At 53.5% G+C, this 17,871-nt stretch overlaps 1 protein-coding gene across 2 annotated transcripts; it reads right to left on the bottom strand.

The window, feature by feature from the left end:
* Positions 1-3,441: 3,441 nt before the first annotated feature.
* On the bottom strand, positions 3,442-17,809 carry Pdlim4 (PDZ and LIM domain 4). Of its 2 annotated transcripts, XM_005350080.3 has the most exons (7): positions 17,656-17,809; positions 12,614-12,765; positions 8,946-9,024; positions 4,987-5,168; positions 4,638-4,801; positions 4,207-4,324; positions 3,442-4,071 (listed from the first exon to the last, which is right to left on the bottom strand). In XM_005350080.3, exons 1-7 carry the CDS (start codon positions 17,746-17,748, stop codon positions 3,867-3,869), a joined length of 993 nt encoding a protein of 330 aa, XP_005350137.1. In that variant the 5' UTR covers positions 17,749-17,809; the 3' UTR covers positions 3,442-3,866. The 2 variants fall into 2 exon arrangements, with proteins under 2 accessions (XP_005350137.1, XP_026635847.1); XM_026780046.1 differs by lacking the exon at positions 4,207-4,324 and having other exon boundaries at positions 4,001-4,071.
* Between the last annotated feature and the right edge of the window lie 62 nt (positions 17,810-17,871).

Genomic DNA, 17,871 nt, shown 5'->3' with positions numbered 1-17,871 from the left:
ATGGACGCAGTCATGCTTCCCGCGTCCACCTTTGCCCCTTACAGTAGAGTCTCCCCACTGCAGCCAGAGCCATTCTGGTTAAACCGTAAGTCTAGATCATGCCAGATCTCTGGCTTCCTGTCTCAGGGTACAAGCCAAAATCTTTGCCAAGGTCTACAAGATGAACACAGTTATGTTATCCACCCCCACATGGCCCTAACCTAACCTGCTATTCAGCCACCTCGCTCACACCTCTCCAGGTACCGCTCAGGGTTCTTAGAACACTGGAGCACAGCTTCTTCCTTGGCCTTTGCATTTTCTGCTCCTTCTGCCTGTCTAGCCGACAGACGCTCACCACCGCAGGTCCCTGCTTGTGCCACCTGCTCTCTGAGGGCTTTCCAGGCCCCTTGTAGAAAGCTAATTATATAGTTTTTCACTGAGCATCCTCATTCCTTCCACACTACTGTTTACAGTTTGTGCCTTTGTGTGGGCAAAAAGGATCTCACATAGCCCCGGTTGGCCTAGAACTTGCTACGTAGTCAAGGATGGCCGTGAGCTTCTGCTTCTCCTACCACTTCCTCCCTAGTCCTGAGATTACAGGTGTGTACCACCACTCCCATATTATGCAATGCTGATAACTGAGCCTGGGACTTTGTAACATGCTAAGTAAGCACCCTACTGGTAGAGCTACTCCTCCAGCCCCAGTTTCTGTCCATGTTCTGTTTGTTCAAAATGGTTTCCTAATATGCCTGGCACATAGAAGGTTTTTGGTCAATATTTAGTTGAATGGATGAACTGAGGCTGGGGGTGCAGGATTTGGGCGATTGTTCTCCAGGACTTACTTCCCACTGAAAGCATATAGGAATCAGAGAGAAGACAACAGAGGGAAAGGGTGTGTGTGTGTGTGTGTGTGTGTGTGTGCGCGCGCGCACGCATGTGTATGAATGTAAAAGCACACAGGTAAGCACAAGAGTTGATGCTGACCCCAGAGCTCCCACACGCCCTGGGGTCTAGGCAGGACAGAGATAGCTCTAGGCGTGGTACAAGGAGAAAACAGATAGTGCTGGAGGCACAAGAATAAAAGGAATGTGGTGCATTCCATGGGGACAGAGCTACTGACTTTCTGGGGGTGGGAAGGGGCTCTCTGGAGGAAAGACCTCTATGTCAGCTCTCTCTCTAGATCCAGGGAGCTCCCCAGTCATGGTTCAGAGATGTTTGTTTTCCAGGACACAGCACACCCACTCACCGACTACTGGAAATGAACAAGAACACCTCTGAGATGTTTGTAAAGGGAGAATGAGGTGGAAGGATTAACTGTTAAACTCTAACACAGTCATAACTGAAGCCACGTGATGTCACGGGAACAGTAAATAGATCAGTTGCAGGGCTTCCTATAAGAGTTTGGAAGGGGGTTGGGGAGATGGCTCATTTGGTGAAATGGGCCTGAGTTCAGAAGCCCAGAACCCACGTAAAATGCTCTGTGTGGTGGCATACGCCTATACGCTAGGGATGCTCACCTATGGTTGCAATGCCAGGGAGGACGAAACAGGAGGAGCCTGGAGCTTTACCTGCAGCCTGGTCTAACTGAACTGGTTAGAGACCTTGTCTCAGAAATTAGATGGGAAAGCAAAAGAGGAAGACACCCAACATTGACCTCTAGTCTCCATACACCTGTGCACACACAGGGAAAAAATATCACACACACACACATACATACATACACACACATACACACACACACACACACACACACACACACTGGGGTATGGAAAATTCCTACCAATTACTGATAAGAAATTAAATTAACCCAGGGAAAATGGACAAAAAGCTTCAGATAATTTCTATGGGAACTACTCGTAGGGAGTGAGGGGAGGGACACCCTGTTCCCTGCTGTTACTTCAGCCCTGGATGTGCAGCAAGCTCGCAGTGAATGACAGCTGAAGGCTCATCACTAACATCATTAGTCATCAGAGCAAGGGAAAAGGAAAGCTCCTCCGTGCTGCGCTTTATTTACCATATAGGAACAGTGCAAACAGCGTCGGAGAGCGTGAGGAAGGGGGTCCTGCTGCACACAGATGGGTAGAATGGGAAGAGACAACAGCTTTCTGCTGCCTGCGGTAGCACAGAACACGCACCAGAAGTGGACATTCTTTGGGCTCATTAAACAAATGACCATGGTAGTTTCTCAACCAGAGCAAGCAGGGAGGTGGGTCCACAGATTTAGGATCCAGGACAGCTGTGGGCTTGGGATGCACATTGTATTGGTAAATTACTGTGTGCTCTTTGAGTTCACTGAGAAGCTGACTCTGGAGTCAGGGATACTCTCCTTGTCAGTTTTGAACCCAAGCATGTTTCTCTCAGAGTGCCTCCTCCTCCTCTGTTCTATGCGTACTGGCATTAGGGTTGCATGGATGTCTGTGTGAGAGAATCAGAGCCCCTGGAACTTGAGTTACAGTCAGTTGTGAGCTGCCATGTAGGTGCTGGGAATTGAACCCAGGTCCTCTGGAAGAGGAGCCAATGCTCTTAACTGCTGAGCCGTTTCTCCAGCCCCCTCAAAGTGCCGTCTAAGGCTCCTTTCTGTGGATGGACTTTCCTTCTAGCTCTGACAGGGTGGAAGAACACAGCACCTCTGAGAACGGCTACAAGTGTGTCTCCACCAGGTTTTACTACAGGTTATCCCTTGATATGAAAGCGCCTCCGATGGAGGAGCTGAAGCTCAGCTACAGAAGGTTCACTCAGAAACTTCAGCTACTGCCTCGGTTTCCCCAGCCAGTATCTGATGGATGCTGTGGCTGTCCGTTTGATGATGTCATCCCTATCTGTTGCCATTTGTCCTTTCATTGGAGCCTCATCCAAGGGAACTCTCTTTGTTAGGAACTCCAGCTGACTGCCTTAAAGAGGCTCCCCCAGTCAATGCTTGCTGGGGTGTTTTGAATGCTGTTGATCTTGCTTTGCCTCTAACCATGCATCCCTCTGCCATTTATTCTTTTACTTCGCCTTACTATATGTTTAATGATCTCACTAATTCAAAACCGAGAATATGGCTTTTGTAGATCATTCTCCAGACTGTACAAAAAAAACCCACAGCCATCAATAGTCACTCCTCAACTCTGTAAATTTTATATTTTTAAAGATGAGAATCTGAATAGGTTCATGTCAACACAAGGCATGAGACAGACCCCACTTTGAGTGAACGGGGGGGGGGCATCCGGGGAGTATAGCATTTCTATTAATGCTGGACCAAGTATCTCAGAGAGAAAGGACGTGATCTTTCTAAATGTCTGCCTTTAGTCTCATGATGGAGAAATCAAGCACGCCCCCTAGTGGGAGGATGAAGATAGAAGAGGGGGGAAATGGTGGTGAGTTTGTGTGGACAGAAAGGATGGAAGAACCACAGGGAAGAGAGAGAACCGGGAAGAGAGGGAACCAGCAAGTGAATACCACCCATGGAGGTCACTAGGGGCCACCTCTGACCACTCACACCGACATCAGGCACACCAGGGCCTTCACGGCCCATGCTTACCTTTGAATATTTCCTGATTCTGTGGCGACTCTTGCCTCCCTCATCTCTTGGGTCTCAGCTATCATCTTTCCTAAGCTCACACAGGTCAAACTCCTTGTTACACAGTGGCACCTGACTTCAGTATTAACGAAGCTATCCCTTATGACAGTCTGCCATCCAACCAAGGCTGCAGGAACAACACGAGACCTGCCTGGCCCTGGCACCTGAATTGATCTTCCGGCACACTGGAGCCTTGGCCTGTACTGGAAGTTGGCAGACCAGACACCAGCAAGCAGAGGACTTTATTAGAGAGGCCAGGAGGACATATATTTACACAGGCCATTGGGGGACATTAAATGAGGCAGGCGAGGCAAGATTTCCCAGCTCAGACGATTTCCACCTTGGCGTTAGGGTACACGGCCACCACATCATATCCCTCTGGCGGCTTGACTCGTGCCTTGGCATGGTTCTCGCAGTACAGCCGTTCATCTAGGAAGAAGTACCCACGCTGCTTGAGATTTAGGCCACAGTCGCTACACATGAAGCACTCGGGATGGTAGAGCTTGTCCCTTGCCTTGACGATGGTCCCCCTGTGGTGGGGAAAAGAGGGACAGATGATGAACGTATTCTAGGACAAACCTCCATCCGGGCCCTTGGAGAGCAGAGGTGGTGCAGGTGGGCAGCAGGGTGGACAGCAGGGTGGGCATCAGGGTGGGGGTACTCACACGATCCCGTGGCCACAGCGCGTGCACTCTGGTAGCCCCTGCAAGCCACTCAGTGGAGCACCCAGCTTGCTGGCTGCTGGCTTGAGGTTCCTGGGACCACCAGACCCAGGCCGCTCCCCTGAAATCCAGAGGGTAGGTTGTATGAATGGGGTAAGTGAGATTAAAACCCCCATTTCTGCAGGATGCTACTTCTGGGCCCTGGTCAGAAGCCTAGAGGGGAAGCGCTTGGTTGGCATGAGGTAAGGGGGGAGCCACGTTGTGATGAAGTGGAAACCAGAGGGTGAAGTCTTGGTGAAGGGACAGACGTAGTGGAGTTGAAGAGGGGCAGGTGGCTGGAAGGTGTGCATTGGCTGGAAGGGCTGGAGGAGTGGAGGGTGAGCTGGGGCCCTGTGGACAGAGGGGAGGCAGGTGAGAGGTGTTGGGAGCCTTACCACCTTCACCAGCTTCTAGCATCCCTTGCAAGTAGCGGAAAGATCCAGACTGCTTGGGTTCCGAGGCCACTGGCTCTGCTGGTTCCCTTAACATCTTGTAGACTTCTGAACCCAGGTCCACCCTGCAGTCCCGGTTCCGAGGGAGAACCCTGGCTGTGTCAGCACTGGGCAGGAGAGAAATGGAAGACTAATGTGATCATTCCAGCCTTGGTTCTGGCAGCCTTATAGGTCAGACTATAACTATGCGGGGCTCCAAGATCAAGTTTTAGGGGTCAGGATGGGAATGGCTGAGATTTGATGGATTAGGATGGATCTGGGTGTGGCTTCAGAAGCCTGGCCTCTGTCCTACCTGGGAGGTGGAGACACATGCAGAGAGCTCATCTGGGCTGGCAGGGTGACCTCATTGCTGCTGCCATTGTGAGGGATTGGAAGGCGAGATGGCTGACCATATGGAGATCCCAGGCCTGATCTGTTGTCGTCCAGCCCAAACCCAGAGACTGAGGACCGCCTGCTGGTCACTGGACTGCAGTCCTGGAAGAGTGAGGTCTGAGGCACTAGGAGACCTTTGACCACTGCTGCTGACTCTCCTCCTCCACCCTGCTATGCCAGTCCTCTCTGCCCACTGTTGACCACTCCTTTGATATCTCTAGGCTATGGTGCCAGCATCAGTCCTCTGAGCTCTGGGCACTTCCTGTTGACATGCTCTTTCCTTCACCCTGCTATTCCAGGTTATATGGAATAACATATATTCTATGTTGGTTAGCTACCTCTGCTCTGACATTTCCAGGCTTTTGTACCCAAGCACTCAGGGGGTCCATGGCTGGAAATACAAAAAGAAACTCTTATCCTATAGTTGGAAGGGCCCCCATGTGCTTCCGTGAAGGCCCTTCAGAGGGAAGTCTGAGGTAAAAGCATGCCGCCATGAGGTCAGCTCCTCCGGGCCTGCATCCTATCCCTGTTCCCCACTTTTGCAGCTTTCCAGGGGAGCAGCAGACAAGGAGTGGGAACTGGACCCCACTACTCCAAGAGAAGCCCAGTGCCTATGGTTGAAAGAACTGGGTGAGGGATGGCTTGCGCTGGCTCCTCAGCCTATAAGGACAGGATAGGAGCTCTGAGGTGTAGGTTTGAACAGGGTCTGGGGTCCTGTGTCAGTGTAGAGCCCAAAGTTGTGCTGACCTCAGACCACAGGCACAAGGCACAGCATGAGTCCACAGCAATGTGAACAGGGGCACAACTACTCTCACAAGTACCTTTAAAGACATATACATGGGTTGGGACAATACACACAGGCCAGCCAACCTCCCTACATGCACCTTTGTTCCTGCCTGCAAGGTCACACTGGATGCCAGTGCTTGTCATCCTGGGGAAGGCCAAGCGGTTAAACCTGGCCTGGCAGGTGAAGCAGCCTCATTTAGGGGATAAAGCTCAAATTTAGACCATTGCTGTGTCTCAGCCCAGGGGAGTGTGTGTGTGTGTGTGTGTGTGTGTGTGTGTGTGTGTGTGTCTTTCAGCTCTGCAGTGTGGACAGGGAGCCCGGGTGAGAAGGAAAGAGAATGTTCCCTAATGAGAAAAAGACCACCTTGAGCTCAGGCAGCTCCCAGAACTAAAGCAGTCAAACTGGCCAGGCTCTGCCTTGATTTCCCCTGATCTTTGCAGAACAGAATCAGCAGGGTAGGGCATACCCTGCCCTTCAAATTTCACCACAGGCCAAACAGGGCCCTACCAATGCTGCTGTGGTGGCGACAGCAGCAGCAGCAGGACCCCTGGTCCCCAGTGAAAGGCCCTGGAAACCTGAGCACTCGCACACATGCCTCTGCAGGGTAGACAGGCAGGCAGGCCCGGCCTATAATGGGGACCAGATGGGTTGTGGTCGGTAGGGATTGGACTGGGGAGGGGGTGGGGCTGAGCGCTGCATGCGACTTCAGTGGAAAGGGGGGAATGGGAGTCAGGAAGCAGAGGTTGGGAGGATGGCAGGTCCCTCACTCACCCTCTCACCCCCACCCAGCAGGGTGTGGGAGCTGACCGCAGGGTCATCAGTGAGCTACGGCCCCTCCCACGGCCACCCATGCAGAGGTTTCTCTAGGTCTGAACTCAGTGGTGACCTTGGTGTGTGTTTGAGTGGCAGTTCTGTCACCCCCTGGAGCACTTTATTCCTGAACCGTTATTCCCCTAACCTGGAGAATGGGATGGGCCCAGTATCATGGCTTCTCAGGATGAAGTAAGATGACTGATTGCACCAAGCGTTTAGCACAGCCCGGTGTCAGGCTGGATGGCTGTCATGGGAATTCCTGCATGCCCTTTCCTCTCTGTCTCCTCTCTCTGGCTGGCAGTATAGCACACACCTTATGCTCTGAGTACTGATGTGCTTCGCGCAGTCTCAGAAGAATGTCAACGAGAGGGTGACTAGACACAGGACAACAGGACACTCAGCATGAATGGAGGTGAACACTGCACCCAGAGGGACAGGTGGCTCTCTTCAAGGCCGAGTCGCAGCAGTCTGGGTGTTCAAGACCCCCACCCCCACCCCACACACCAGAAAGCTTTCCTTAGTGCTAAGCTTCTTCCACCCTGGGTGGCCCACGGGCCCTCTGTCTCACATGGGCCTTGAGAAAAGGGGGTCTCCTGTGGCCTTGCAGAGAATGTGGTTCTAAGGCTACAGTTACCTTGCCCCATTCCACTTGGAGGATGCGTGCCAGGGATGCCCCGTGTTGGCCTAGGGCTAAGTGTGGTTTCCTCCCTCTCTGATGGTTCTAGCCAGCCCCACCCCCACACTCAGAGGGTGGGAACAGTGTGGGGACAATGAGCCTTATGTCTGTGCTTCTGGGGACACAGCCCTGTAGGGGTGGGTAGGGTGTTTTTGTCGCCACCCATGGAGCCCACGACCTTTTAAGTACAAAAGGGGAGGCAGCAGCTGGGGGAGGACTGCTCTGTTGTTTGTGGAAAATCAGTCTCCTTACAGTAAGGGCCACCACTGCAGGCACAGTGGCCTTTGAAGGAAACCCTGAGGAAAAGAATGGGGACAGGAGAAGTTGTACTGCAGTCCTGGCCATCTGACCCTGTAGGGAAGCCACTCTGCAGCTCCAGCCTCCCAAGCCTAAAGAGGAGCCATTCTGCACCCCCTCTTCCAACCCCAAAGGGGAGCAGCCCCTGGTCTCTGGGGCTCACTCACCCTGGTCTGTCTCCGGTGAGCCCCTCCACTGTCCTTTCAGCACTGGAGCCCTGAGAGGGGGTAGGCTTCTCATAGGAACTGCCCACCTTCTGGTCCTCCTTGCCTGGCTGTTTTTGGCCAAATCTGTTCTCTCCTCCCTGCCCACATGACCTCAGATAGAGCAAAGAATGCTTCAAAGATACAGATGAGATGTCTTCCAGGACAAGCTGAAGTCCAGGACAAAGGACCTGAGAGCCTCTTGGTAGCTATGCTTCGCCCCTCCCTACCCTCTCTCTGCTCTGGCCTCTTGGCCCTGGGCTTGCAAATGCTCTCCCACCTGCCCATGTACATTTCCGCTTCCCACACCCTTCTGTCTGGGTCCTAAGGTCTGGGCTTGGATACCCTTCCTTTCTCTGGGAGCCCTCTCCTCTGACTTCTTGTTGAAACCTCTTCTCACTGCCTGGTCTTTCCCTCCGAATGAAGAAAGCAGACAAAAGCACGCCTTGCATGTTGAGTGTTCTGGATCAAGCTACATCACAGATTAGCCCAGGGTCCACTTTGTCCAGTTATGGAGCAAGCTCTAAGGATCTGAACCTGCTGCACTTGGTTACCCCTCCTGAGATCCTACAGCATCTGGGTTCCCCCACTCTCTTAAGGACAGGACAACACCTGCAACGTCTATGCGACACAAAACAAGAACTCCCCAGCCTCAGACAGAGTACTTAAGGCTAGCACAAGACAGGCGTGGCCATAGCCTAAGTTCACCCATGGTTCTAGGCTGCCACCTCCCTACCCCCATCTCTCTCCAAGTCTGTTGACTTTTTTTGATCTGGCATCTCTGGGTATGGGAGTAAACCTTAGCTCAGAGTGTGGAAACCCTGAGCCAAGACCAAGCCCAGCGCCAGTCCATCACAGGCACCTTTGCCAAGAATGCAGGATTGCTTGGAGTCGGGACAAGCCCATTGCAGGTGCTCACCACCTCGAGAGCATGGGATATAGGCAGGCAAGGCCCAGAAGAGCCTTCTCTTTCACTGTATGTCCTGGCCATCTGAACTCAAAGTAAGAATTTCACTAGTATAAGTGGAATCTGGGCCATGCCTGCTCCTCTGCCCTGGTCTACTCCGAGTCAGCAGGGCCAGGCCAGCCACATCTGTACATACCTGGGACTCAGGGTCAATGTGAATCCTATGTGCTTGAGCCTTGTCGTCATGTGCACTGGGCCAGTTCTTGTTCTCAGGCCTGCAACAGGAATTGTGGGGGTGAGATGTCTCTGCCTATCAGCGCCCCCTCCATGCCTGGGAACCAGGGACAGGAGGGGTTAGGTTTAGGGCTCACAGCAGGGAGAAAGGCTATGTCTCAGCATTTCCCCATTTAGCACAGTAGTATCTACGGAAGCCACAAACTCAGGTCTGCCCTCCTGAGGCAAGGCTACGTGTTCCCTCCCTGATCTAATTCCTGAAGAGCTTGCAGCTCAGCCACTCTTTTCCCTCACTGTAGGAACTCCACTCCGGGAGGCTCAGATCACAGCAAGGCAAGCCAGGCCTCACACATGGATTAGCCGGGAGCTAGTCCCGCTCATCCTCTGACCTCCACAGCCTCTGGCCGGGGCCTGGGTGGCTCTCAGGGAGGTGAAATGGAGGCTGTGGGGGAGCACCTCCCCTCCTGCTGCCTCCACCCTCTCAGGCAGAGTCATCACTGATGTCTGCCCAGCCCAGATGGGAAACAGGCCATTAGGAAATTCCTGCTTCACCATAGAAACCAAAAGCCAAACACCACTCAGGAGGGAGAAAAACATCATAAACCTGCCATAAGCAGGACAGGCGGGTCTAAGGGCTCTGGGCCCAGCCCTGCCACTCAGTAGCTCTAGGAGAGGCAAGCCAGGAGGGCGTGTGGACCCTGGGTTGGCAGGCGACGTATAGCAAGTCTGGTTAGGCTGTGGAAATAATGTCCCTCAACCAAGAGGCCTCCTGGGACTTCTCAGAGCTCAGCCCTGCCTCCTTCCCCCTTGCTGGTTCAGGGATTTATTTATGTATTTATTTATGTATTTATTTACTTATTTTTGAGACAAGATGTCCTGGTACTCACTATATAGACCAGGTTAGTCTTGAGCTTACAGAAATCCACCTGCCTCTGTCTCCCCAGTGCTGGGATTAAAAGTGTGCGCCATCACACCCAGCTCAGTGGCTCAGGGATTTAATACGGTATCCACACTGACTCCGTCACCTCTGTTCACTCTGCTCACCGTCTTCTGGAGGCCAACGGTTTCCTCGCAGCCTTTGTCGCTAGCCTCTCAGCTAGGTTCCCCAGTGACACCTCTGAAATAGCTCTAACCACATCTTCCTACTCCGAATTCCAGTATGACAAACCAGGGATGCCTTGTTTGGCTATTTTGCCTTATATTTTTCTAAACATCTGCCCAGAATGGCATAAGCCTGGGCTCTAAGGGTCAGAGAGCACCAAGTACCCAGTGCCATGAGAATAGCCCAAGATGTCAGATAAGACTGGAGGACTTAGGCATATATTGAGTTCCACTTCGGGCTTTGCAGGTGGCTCCAGCTGTCCATCTCTAAACTAAACAAGAAGTAAAAGCTGGGCTATGCAAAGGTGCTAATGATGGCAACAGAGACTACCTGTGGCAGGGCGTGGTTGAGAGGAGGAAGGTTCTGATCCATGGAACAGGCCTGAGAGATGTGGTCTGACTCGGGTTATTAGATGCCTGCCTTTGGCTCCATGTAAAGTAAGTCTAGAGGGAAACAAGGCCTTTCCTGCACATCTCAGTCTGCAGGGGAAGCTAGCAGGATGCCAGAGGCAGGGAAGCTGCTCTAAGCAGAATGCCAAGTCCCTCATCTAGCCAGGCTGACCCTCTGCAGAATCTATGAAGGAGGAGGAAGACGTGCCTTGTGCCTTGGCATAGCCCCAAGGAGTGAGCTGGACAGGGAGCAGAGACAAAGGCCTTGTAGGTAGGCCCAGTAGAAAGAGGGTTGGGCTGAGGGTCTAGTCTAGGTAGCCATGTTGTCAAATCCCCCAAGTTTAGTGTGTGCAGACTGGAGGTGGTGGAGGGAGGGAAAGCCGTGAGTTTTTATTCGGATTGAGCGAGGTTAGAAAACCTCACTACTCAGCGTCAAGACGACAAGGCGGCCCCTGACAGAAGTCTGGGGTCAGGGGTGGGGTGGGGTGGGGTGGGGTAAAGCACGTGTTGGAGGCATGGCCCTGTCATGGACCCTGTGCTCTCATCTGCTCCATGACCACATGGCATTCTGAGACTGTAATTCCCAAAATGTAACAGGGAAGTGGCCTCCTGGCTCCATCCATGCCTAGATTGGAACAAATGACCAGGAAAGGAAGGAAGGAAGGGGGATCTCCACCCCGTTCCCATCCCTGACATCACTCTCTCTGGGAATCTCCTGACTCAGGACCCTTCTGAGCCTCCCCCCAGCTCCGCCATCTCTATGGCTGCCCTCATTCAGCTAGAGAACAAAGCCAGAGGTGAGTCAGGGCCCAGGAACCCTGCCAAACTGGGAGGCCTCAGAGGCTACTTGTGGGCAAAGCCTCCCCTAACCAGCCATGCCTCAGTCTGGCAGAGAGTGAGAAACGGGGTGTATGGGAAAGGAAACACAGGCTCACAGAGCTCGTGTGGGTACCTAAGATAGAAGGGTCTAGATGAGACTGGGGAGCCCTCTGGGTGCCAAATGGAGCAGAGACTTGCAGCTGAGCTGCTCAGAGCTAAGGGAATGTCCGAGATTCCCGACCCCAACAGGGACCTGGTCACAGGCCAGGCACAAGCAGGGGCTACCTCATAACCCTCTGCATCATGTTTAAAGGCTTGGAACCAATGGATCAATCAGGCATGGGTTAACTGTGTTGTGGTTTTGGGATGGTTTCGCCCACACTGATCCGCAGGGGGTTGTGGAAAGTCCCTGTTAGCAGTGAATGTGGCAAACTGAGTTGTGGCTCTGGACCCAGGCGGGGAAGGCAGATGGAGAGATCCCACAACTGCTCGTGGGAACTGGTTAAAGAGCCAGTGCCTGAGCAAGGCAGAGGCTTGAACCTTCGAACCAGCACCATCTTTGGGGCACAGTTACCTGCCCCCACCCCCATCTCTTCAGGATGGGCTGCACAGTATTACGTGGTCCATGGAAGGAAAGCTTGTTCCAAATCCAGATTTAACCAGAACAGAGTCATAGGCCCTGGTAAAGACAGCTGCTGAGACAGAACAGCTGTGGGACTGGTCAGAAGGTTGGCAGCCACTGGAGGAGGAGGAGGAGGAGGAAGAGGAGGAGGAGGAGGAGGAGGAGGAGGGAGCAAGCGCACACTTATTCTCTATGGCCTAGTTATGTGACTTTTTTTTTAAAGTGTCCTCTACTTTGCTAGCTTCATCTGTAAAGTGGGCCTACACTAGGTTTTGCATTTTTAAGTTAGTCTGCAGATGAGCTGGTCCCCAAACTGGTCCCTGGAGGAGGGAAAAGGACTGACGTGGATTTTTCATTTGTTTGTTTTGATTTTTGCATTGAGATAAGATCTGACTACTTGGCTCAGGTTAACCTTGAACTCTTGCTGCTCCCATCTCAGCCTTCTAAGAACTGGGATTGTATGTGTGTGCCACCCAGCTCAAGATCTTATTTCTTCTATCGCAAAGGCAACAAAGCACTCTGGGCTAACCAGTGCTATTCAGTCTCCATGACAGCACTAGCCTCTAGGGCTGGGCCTGGATGGTGTGCTCCAAGTTGAGGCAGAAAGGTTGTGCTGGCTCAGTTCATCAGGTTGGCCAGCACCCCCAGCCCCCCGCCCATGGCCTATCACCCTTCCAGCCCAGCCTGCCCATCTCTACCTTGTCACAGAGAGGGTAAGGTGATCATGGCAGCCTTTAATGCGGTTCTGGGCCTCCAGGTGTGTCATGAGCTCTGTGCTCTCGCCGTTGATGGCTTGGATCAGGTCACCTGGGCACAGGGCAGCCAGGGCTGCTTTGCTTCCAGCATGAACCTGTGGTTAGAGACATCACATGGTTGGCACAGTTATCATGTGGCCTTCTGCACTAGATTTCCTTCAACCTCAGCACCTGGCCAGTGTGGCCTTGTGCCTGTGGGTGGACAAGCTAAGAGGGTGGCGGAGGTCCCCTTGTGGCCTCTGATTTCAAAACCTGTCTCCAGCCCCTGCAAACCTGGTTAGATGTAAGGATATATGAAGGAAGGGCTTCTAGCCTGGAACAAGGGCAATGCTATAGTCTGTGTAGGTACACTAAGACATGCAAGGTACACTCAGACACACAAGGACATAAAATGCCCAGACATACACAGAGCGTGGACATGTCATACGTATTAGGTATTTTACACTGACAACGCACTACTCAAGCTGCCCTTGACCCTGCTTAGTTGATCCCACCTCTCATGCCCACCTGCATTCACCTGCTCCATCACGCTGTGGTTATCCCATCTAAACACCTGTAGGGTACTTAAAAGCACCAGCCAGCACTCACATCTTCCCCAAATGCTGTTCCTTCCAGCTGGTACACTCTGCTGACCTTTAACCCTGCTTACTAACTAGCCCACTCCTCCTTTAGGCCTCAGCGCAGACCCCAGTCCCTCCGCCAGTAACTCCTTGTGCCCCTATTACCTGCACCCCTGCATTGCCAACACACCTTGACAATTAGAAGTGGGGTGAGTACATCACCTCCTCAGGCTAGTTCAAAGCCATCCAATTCCAGCTGACAGCCTGTACTCCAGGGGCCATAACTCCAACTCAGTGTCCCCTGCAGGACCCCTAGAGTCCTCTATTGACCCAACAGACTAAAGCACTTTTGGTCATATGATGAGGGTGTGGAGAGACACAGAGATGTCTAAATAAGAACCCCGGGGGACTGAGGTGGCAGGGCACCCTGGAGACAGACGGGAAACAGACAAGGAGTCTTCATTCTTGCCTGGTATGAACAGCCCACACCTCTCTGTGGCCTGAGAGTTGCCAATGACCTTGTTGCTATCAGTGGGACTGGCGGTGGGAGCTCCTGGCAACCCTGGCAGGCTCAGCTCAGCCAGTTTCTAAGAGAGTGGACAAAGCCAGGCGCTGGCAGTTCCTTGGCTAGAAGCATGGTGTTGGCACTGCCCAAGCTGCCTTGCCCTGAAATAGGCTGCCTCAAGAAATATGCTTTCTCCTCCCACCCCCGTGTGTATACATGTGGTGTGTGCGTGTGTGTGCATGTGCGCGTGTGTATGTGTGTGTGTGCTCACCTGTGTGTACCTGTGTAGAAGCCAGAATCAGTGTCTTCCTCTATGGCTCTCTGCCTTTTTTATTGTTTTCAAACAGGGACTCTTACAAAACCTGGAGTTCACCATTTTTCACTAGACTCCCTGGTCAGTGACCTTCTGGGATCTGCCTGTCACCACCTACCCCTGTGCAAAGGTTGTAGGCATGCTTTACCATATCCAGCTTTTGCAAGCGTCCTGGGGATCCAAACTCAGAATCTTATGCAAGCACTTTACCTACTAAGCCATCTCCCCAGCCCTGCACCTGGCTTTATTATGAGAGGGCTGGAGATTAAACCTAGGTCCGTGTGTTTACACGGTAAGCACTTTCCCAACTGAATTATCTCCCCATCTTGCTCAAGGAAACTTCTCTTTTAGAGTGTGATGCCCTAGCCAACCAGTCCACTATAAATATTCACTCGTTGGGCTTGGGCACCGGGCACTTGCACAAACCTGTCCTCCTGGGGCAGGTGCCCACTTGGCACCACCGGGCCCCATTCCCTTGTCAAGGTTCTGTCAGAGCTCCCTGTGTGTACCTGTGTAGTACCTATCTGTGCCAGAACGTTTCCGTATCTGGCACAGGGTAACCTCTCAGTCACCAGGTGAGGCCAAAGGTGTTCTCATGCCTACAGACGAACAAGGAGGGGGCTAGAGCAAGGGCACTGTGGCCCAGTCCCGCACTGGACAGGAGTCTTCTTCCTCAGGGCTAGCGGGCTACAAGATGACTCAGCCAGCACAAGGGGTGCTTTCAGGTCCCTGTAGGTGGCGGAAGTTCCTGGAAGCAGAGGTGGCTGGGATGTGGCCAGCGCCATTGAGCTTAGGGAGTTCTGGTCAAAGAGGGCTCGAAGCCAGGAAACCGTGACTCCCAGCTGCCCTCTGCACGCATTGTCTCCTGAATTCTCACGGCAAGCCCATTTCCTAGACTAAGCCACCGAGGTCCAAAGAAGACAAAAAAAATATTTAACCAATAAACAGCTGAGTCGGAATTCTAACCTAGGCTAACTGGGTCCAAATCAAGGCTCACCCTGTCAGCCACTGTGATTCTGTGCGAAAAGGAAGAGTGTGGAGTTAGCACACCGGGTGGAAACCCAGCGGTAGAATGGCTCATCCATGAGAGAAGGAGGGGGCTTATGCGACTTGGAGCATCACTAGTGAAGGAAAAGTGGAAGCAACCAAGTAAGAGAAGCTGCAGGGGCCAGCTACTGCAGGGTCTATAGGCCCTAGGGCGAGACACTGACGTCTCTCATGGGGTTGGGAACCCTGGAACATTCCAAACAAGGAAATCACTGGAAGTGGTGGGGTTTGGCCAGTCGTCGAGCTGTGCAGAACAAGATAACCAGACAGACGGAAGAAAGATGAGGGTAGTGAGGTCAGATGAAGATCTGGGGCATGAGTCAGCCCCCTCACCTGCTGCATTCCAGGCCCTGCTGTGCCCACTGCAGACGCCTGTGGTGGGTGGGAGCCACAGAGGGTCGCAGCGTCTCACCAGACAGTCACTGCAAACTCCAAGCAGGCCTGGATCCAGGCTCACACTCCCCTTCCCTGTGTATCTTAACTTTTCTGTGCCTCGGTATCCCAATCTACAACGTGAGGCCAGGAGTCTAACGATTGCAATGGGGACTTCCTTCATGGCATATAACATCTCTATAAGAGGCTAGGCATACAGCAAGGCTCGTTTCAAGTCTGGTTGCTGGGAAGGTGCTGGTACCAACACTTGAGAGGGTGGAGCCTGGCAACCTGCAATGCTTGGAAGAGGCCATGGTCATCACAGTTTACCTATCACTGACTTTGGGGACCCCAGAGGCTACCTGGGCAAAGACTGTAAGCTCCCAACCCAGCTAAACAATCATCCCATCTACTGTCTGCATGCGGCTGCACCTTTCTACTGGACTCTGGGGAAAGGAGGCTCTGGAAACATAGGAGAGGTTCTGGAAAGACACAGGAAGGGATCTAGAAGCCCTTTAGCGAGGACAAGCCCACACATCATCAGTCCCTGTAGTGTTGCCCCTGAGGTACCTGCTAGGCAAGTTGTGGCCTGTGCCTCCCCAGCTCTGTAAAGCTCCCAAATCCCACCCTAACCCAGGCTCAGTCATCCTGGCTCCTTGTGGGGGTACTACTGCCACATGACTCTGGGGGATGAAGAGGATGCCTCTCTCCCAAGTCGTCTGTCCACCAGGGGCCTCTACCTCCTCCCTCCAAGCCCCCACCAGTGCCAAACAGGCCAGGAGACAGCCTCTGCTGACGTGTGGAGGCCTTTCCCCGTTGGACAGGCAGCCGCGTGGGCAACAGATGTCTTAGCTCTCAGCCGCCTGCAGCACTCAGCCGTGGCCACTGAGCCTGTCAGCGGCCTCACACCCAGGGTGCCTGGCCCGTTGGCTGTCCTAACACCCTCGCCAGTCCTCCTCTGTAGATACACGGCGTGATCCAGCAAGCAGACATGGATGCTCTCTCCCCTTCCCCACCCCTCTCTCTCACACACACAGAGACAGAGAGAGGTGATCTCTAGGGGGAACAAGGAGATGAAAGTCTCCCGGATGTGCTGAAGGCAGACCTCACTTGGCCTAAGGGACCTGGTGGAGAAGACAGATGTGGGAGGCCTCCCAGGACAGCTGGTCCTGCCTGTCACCCAGGCTCCCGTGTAGAGGATTCCATGATTCCACACCCACCGGGTGGGTGCCTATCCCTTCCCAAGAACTGAGAAGAAGTCTCTAAATCTTGGCCCAGCCTTTAGGGCCAGTGGAAGCAGCAGACTGGATCTCAGTCCCCTGACACAAGTCCCCAAAACTCAAAGAGCCCCTGTGGGGAGAAGGGATGTCCCTATCTGTCTCCTCCCTCAGGCCTGGGAGCCACCAAGAGCAGAGCCTGGGCTCTCTTCTCTTTTGGCTTCAAGGCTGGGGAATCCCTGCCTCAGGCCCCGAGCTCCTCCTCTCCATCATCAGACTAACTACCTCTCCAGGGCTGTGCCCCTTCCTCTTCCTCCTCCGCCTCAGGTCTAGGAGCAGAGTATGATCCTGGGACCCTTGAGGACCTGGACTGGGGTGTACTGGTCTCTGGCTTTGTGATGGCTTGTAAAGGAGGTGGAATGACATAGCCTCATAGTCTCCCCTTTGCCTAGAAGCCAACAGTACCTCTTGGTCGCTTCCCCTAGAGTGACTGAGAGGAGAGGAGAAACTGAAGTTCCGAGTGGGGAAGTGGATGGACTTCTCAGGACAGCAGACCCTTTAGGGCTACCCAGACCTTTGATAGGGGAAGTAGACTTTCAGTTACTTTGCCCCAAAACTTTAGGCAGGGTTGGGTCTGAGGAGTTTCTGGGCCTCTGTAGAGCTGCCCAGACTCCTGGACCAAGTCTGAGGGTTCTTTCCTGGCCCCACAGTGACTTACCCTAAAGAAAGTCTGTGGGAAGCGAGTGTGTGAACCCTTTGGGGAGTCTTACCACCAAATGGGGCAGACTGTGCGGGAAGGGGGGTGGGGCTGCGCTACTCTGCTGGAACTCCCTTCCAAGGCACGCAGGTCACCCAGACCAACACTCTGCTTTCAAGCTTCAGGCACGTCGAGGATCCGGGTCCTCGGTCTACCACAAAAGCAGGGGCTCAGCCCCAGGACCACCCTCCTGCCCCGCGGGGGTCGTACTCACCCGCGAGATGGTGAGCGGCGCACTGAAGTCCCGGCCGCCCACCAGGCGGAAGCCCCAGGGTGAAGGGCCGCGCAGGGTCACCGAGTGGGGCATCGCGGGCCGGAGCTACAGCCAGAGCTGGAGACGGACACGGAGGAGTCGCCGCCGCCACTGCCGCTGCCTGGCCGCCGCGCCCCGCCCCCGGCCTACCCGCCCCCGAACTCCCCCTCCGTCCTG

Source organism: Microtus ochrogaster, chromosome 7, assembly GCF_000317375.1.
Source record: "Microtus ochrogaster isolate Prairie Vole_2 chromosome 7, MicOch1.0, whole genome shotgun sequence".
NCBI classification, from domain to species: Eukaryota; Metazoa; Chordata; class Mammalia; order Rodentia; family Cricetidae; genus Microtus; species Microtus ochrogaster.
The sequence above is the reverse complement of the archived record's forward strand: the minus strand, read 5'-3'. Positions and strand labels throughout refer to the sequence as shown.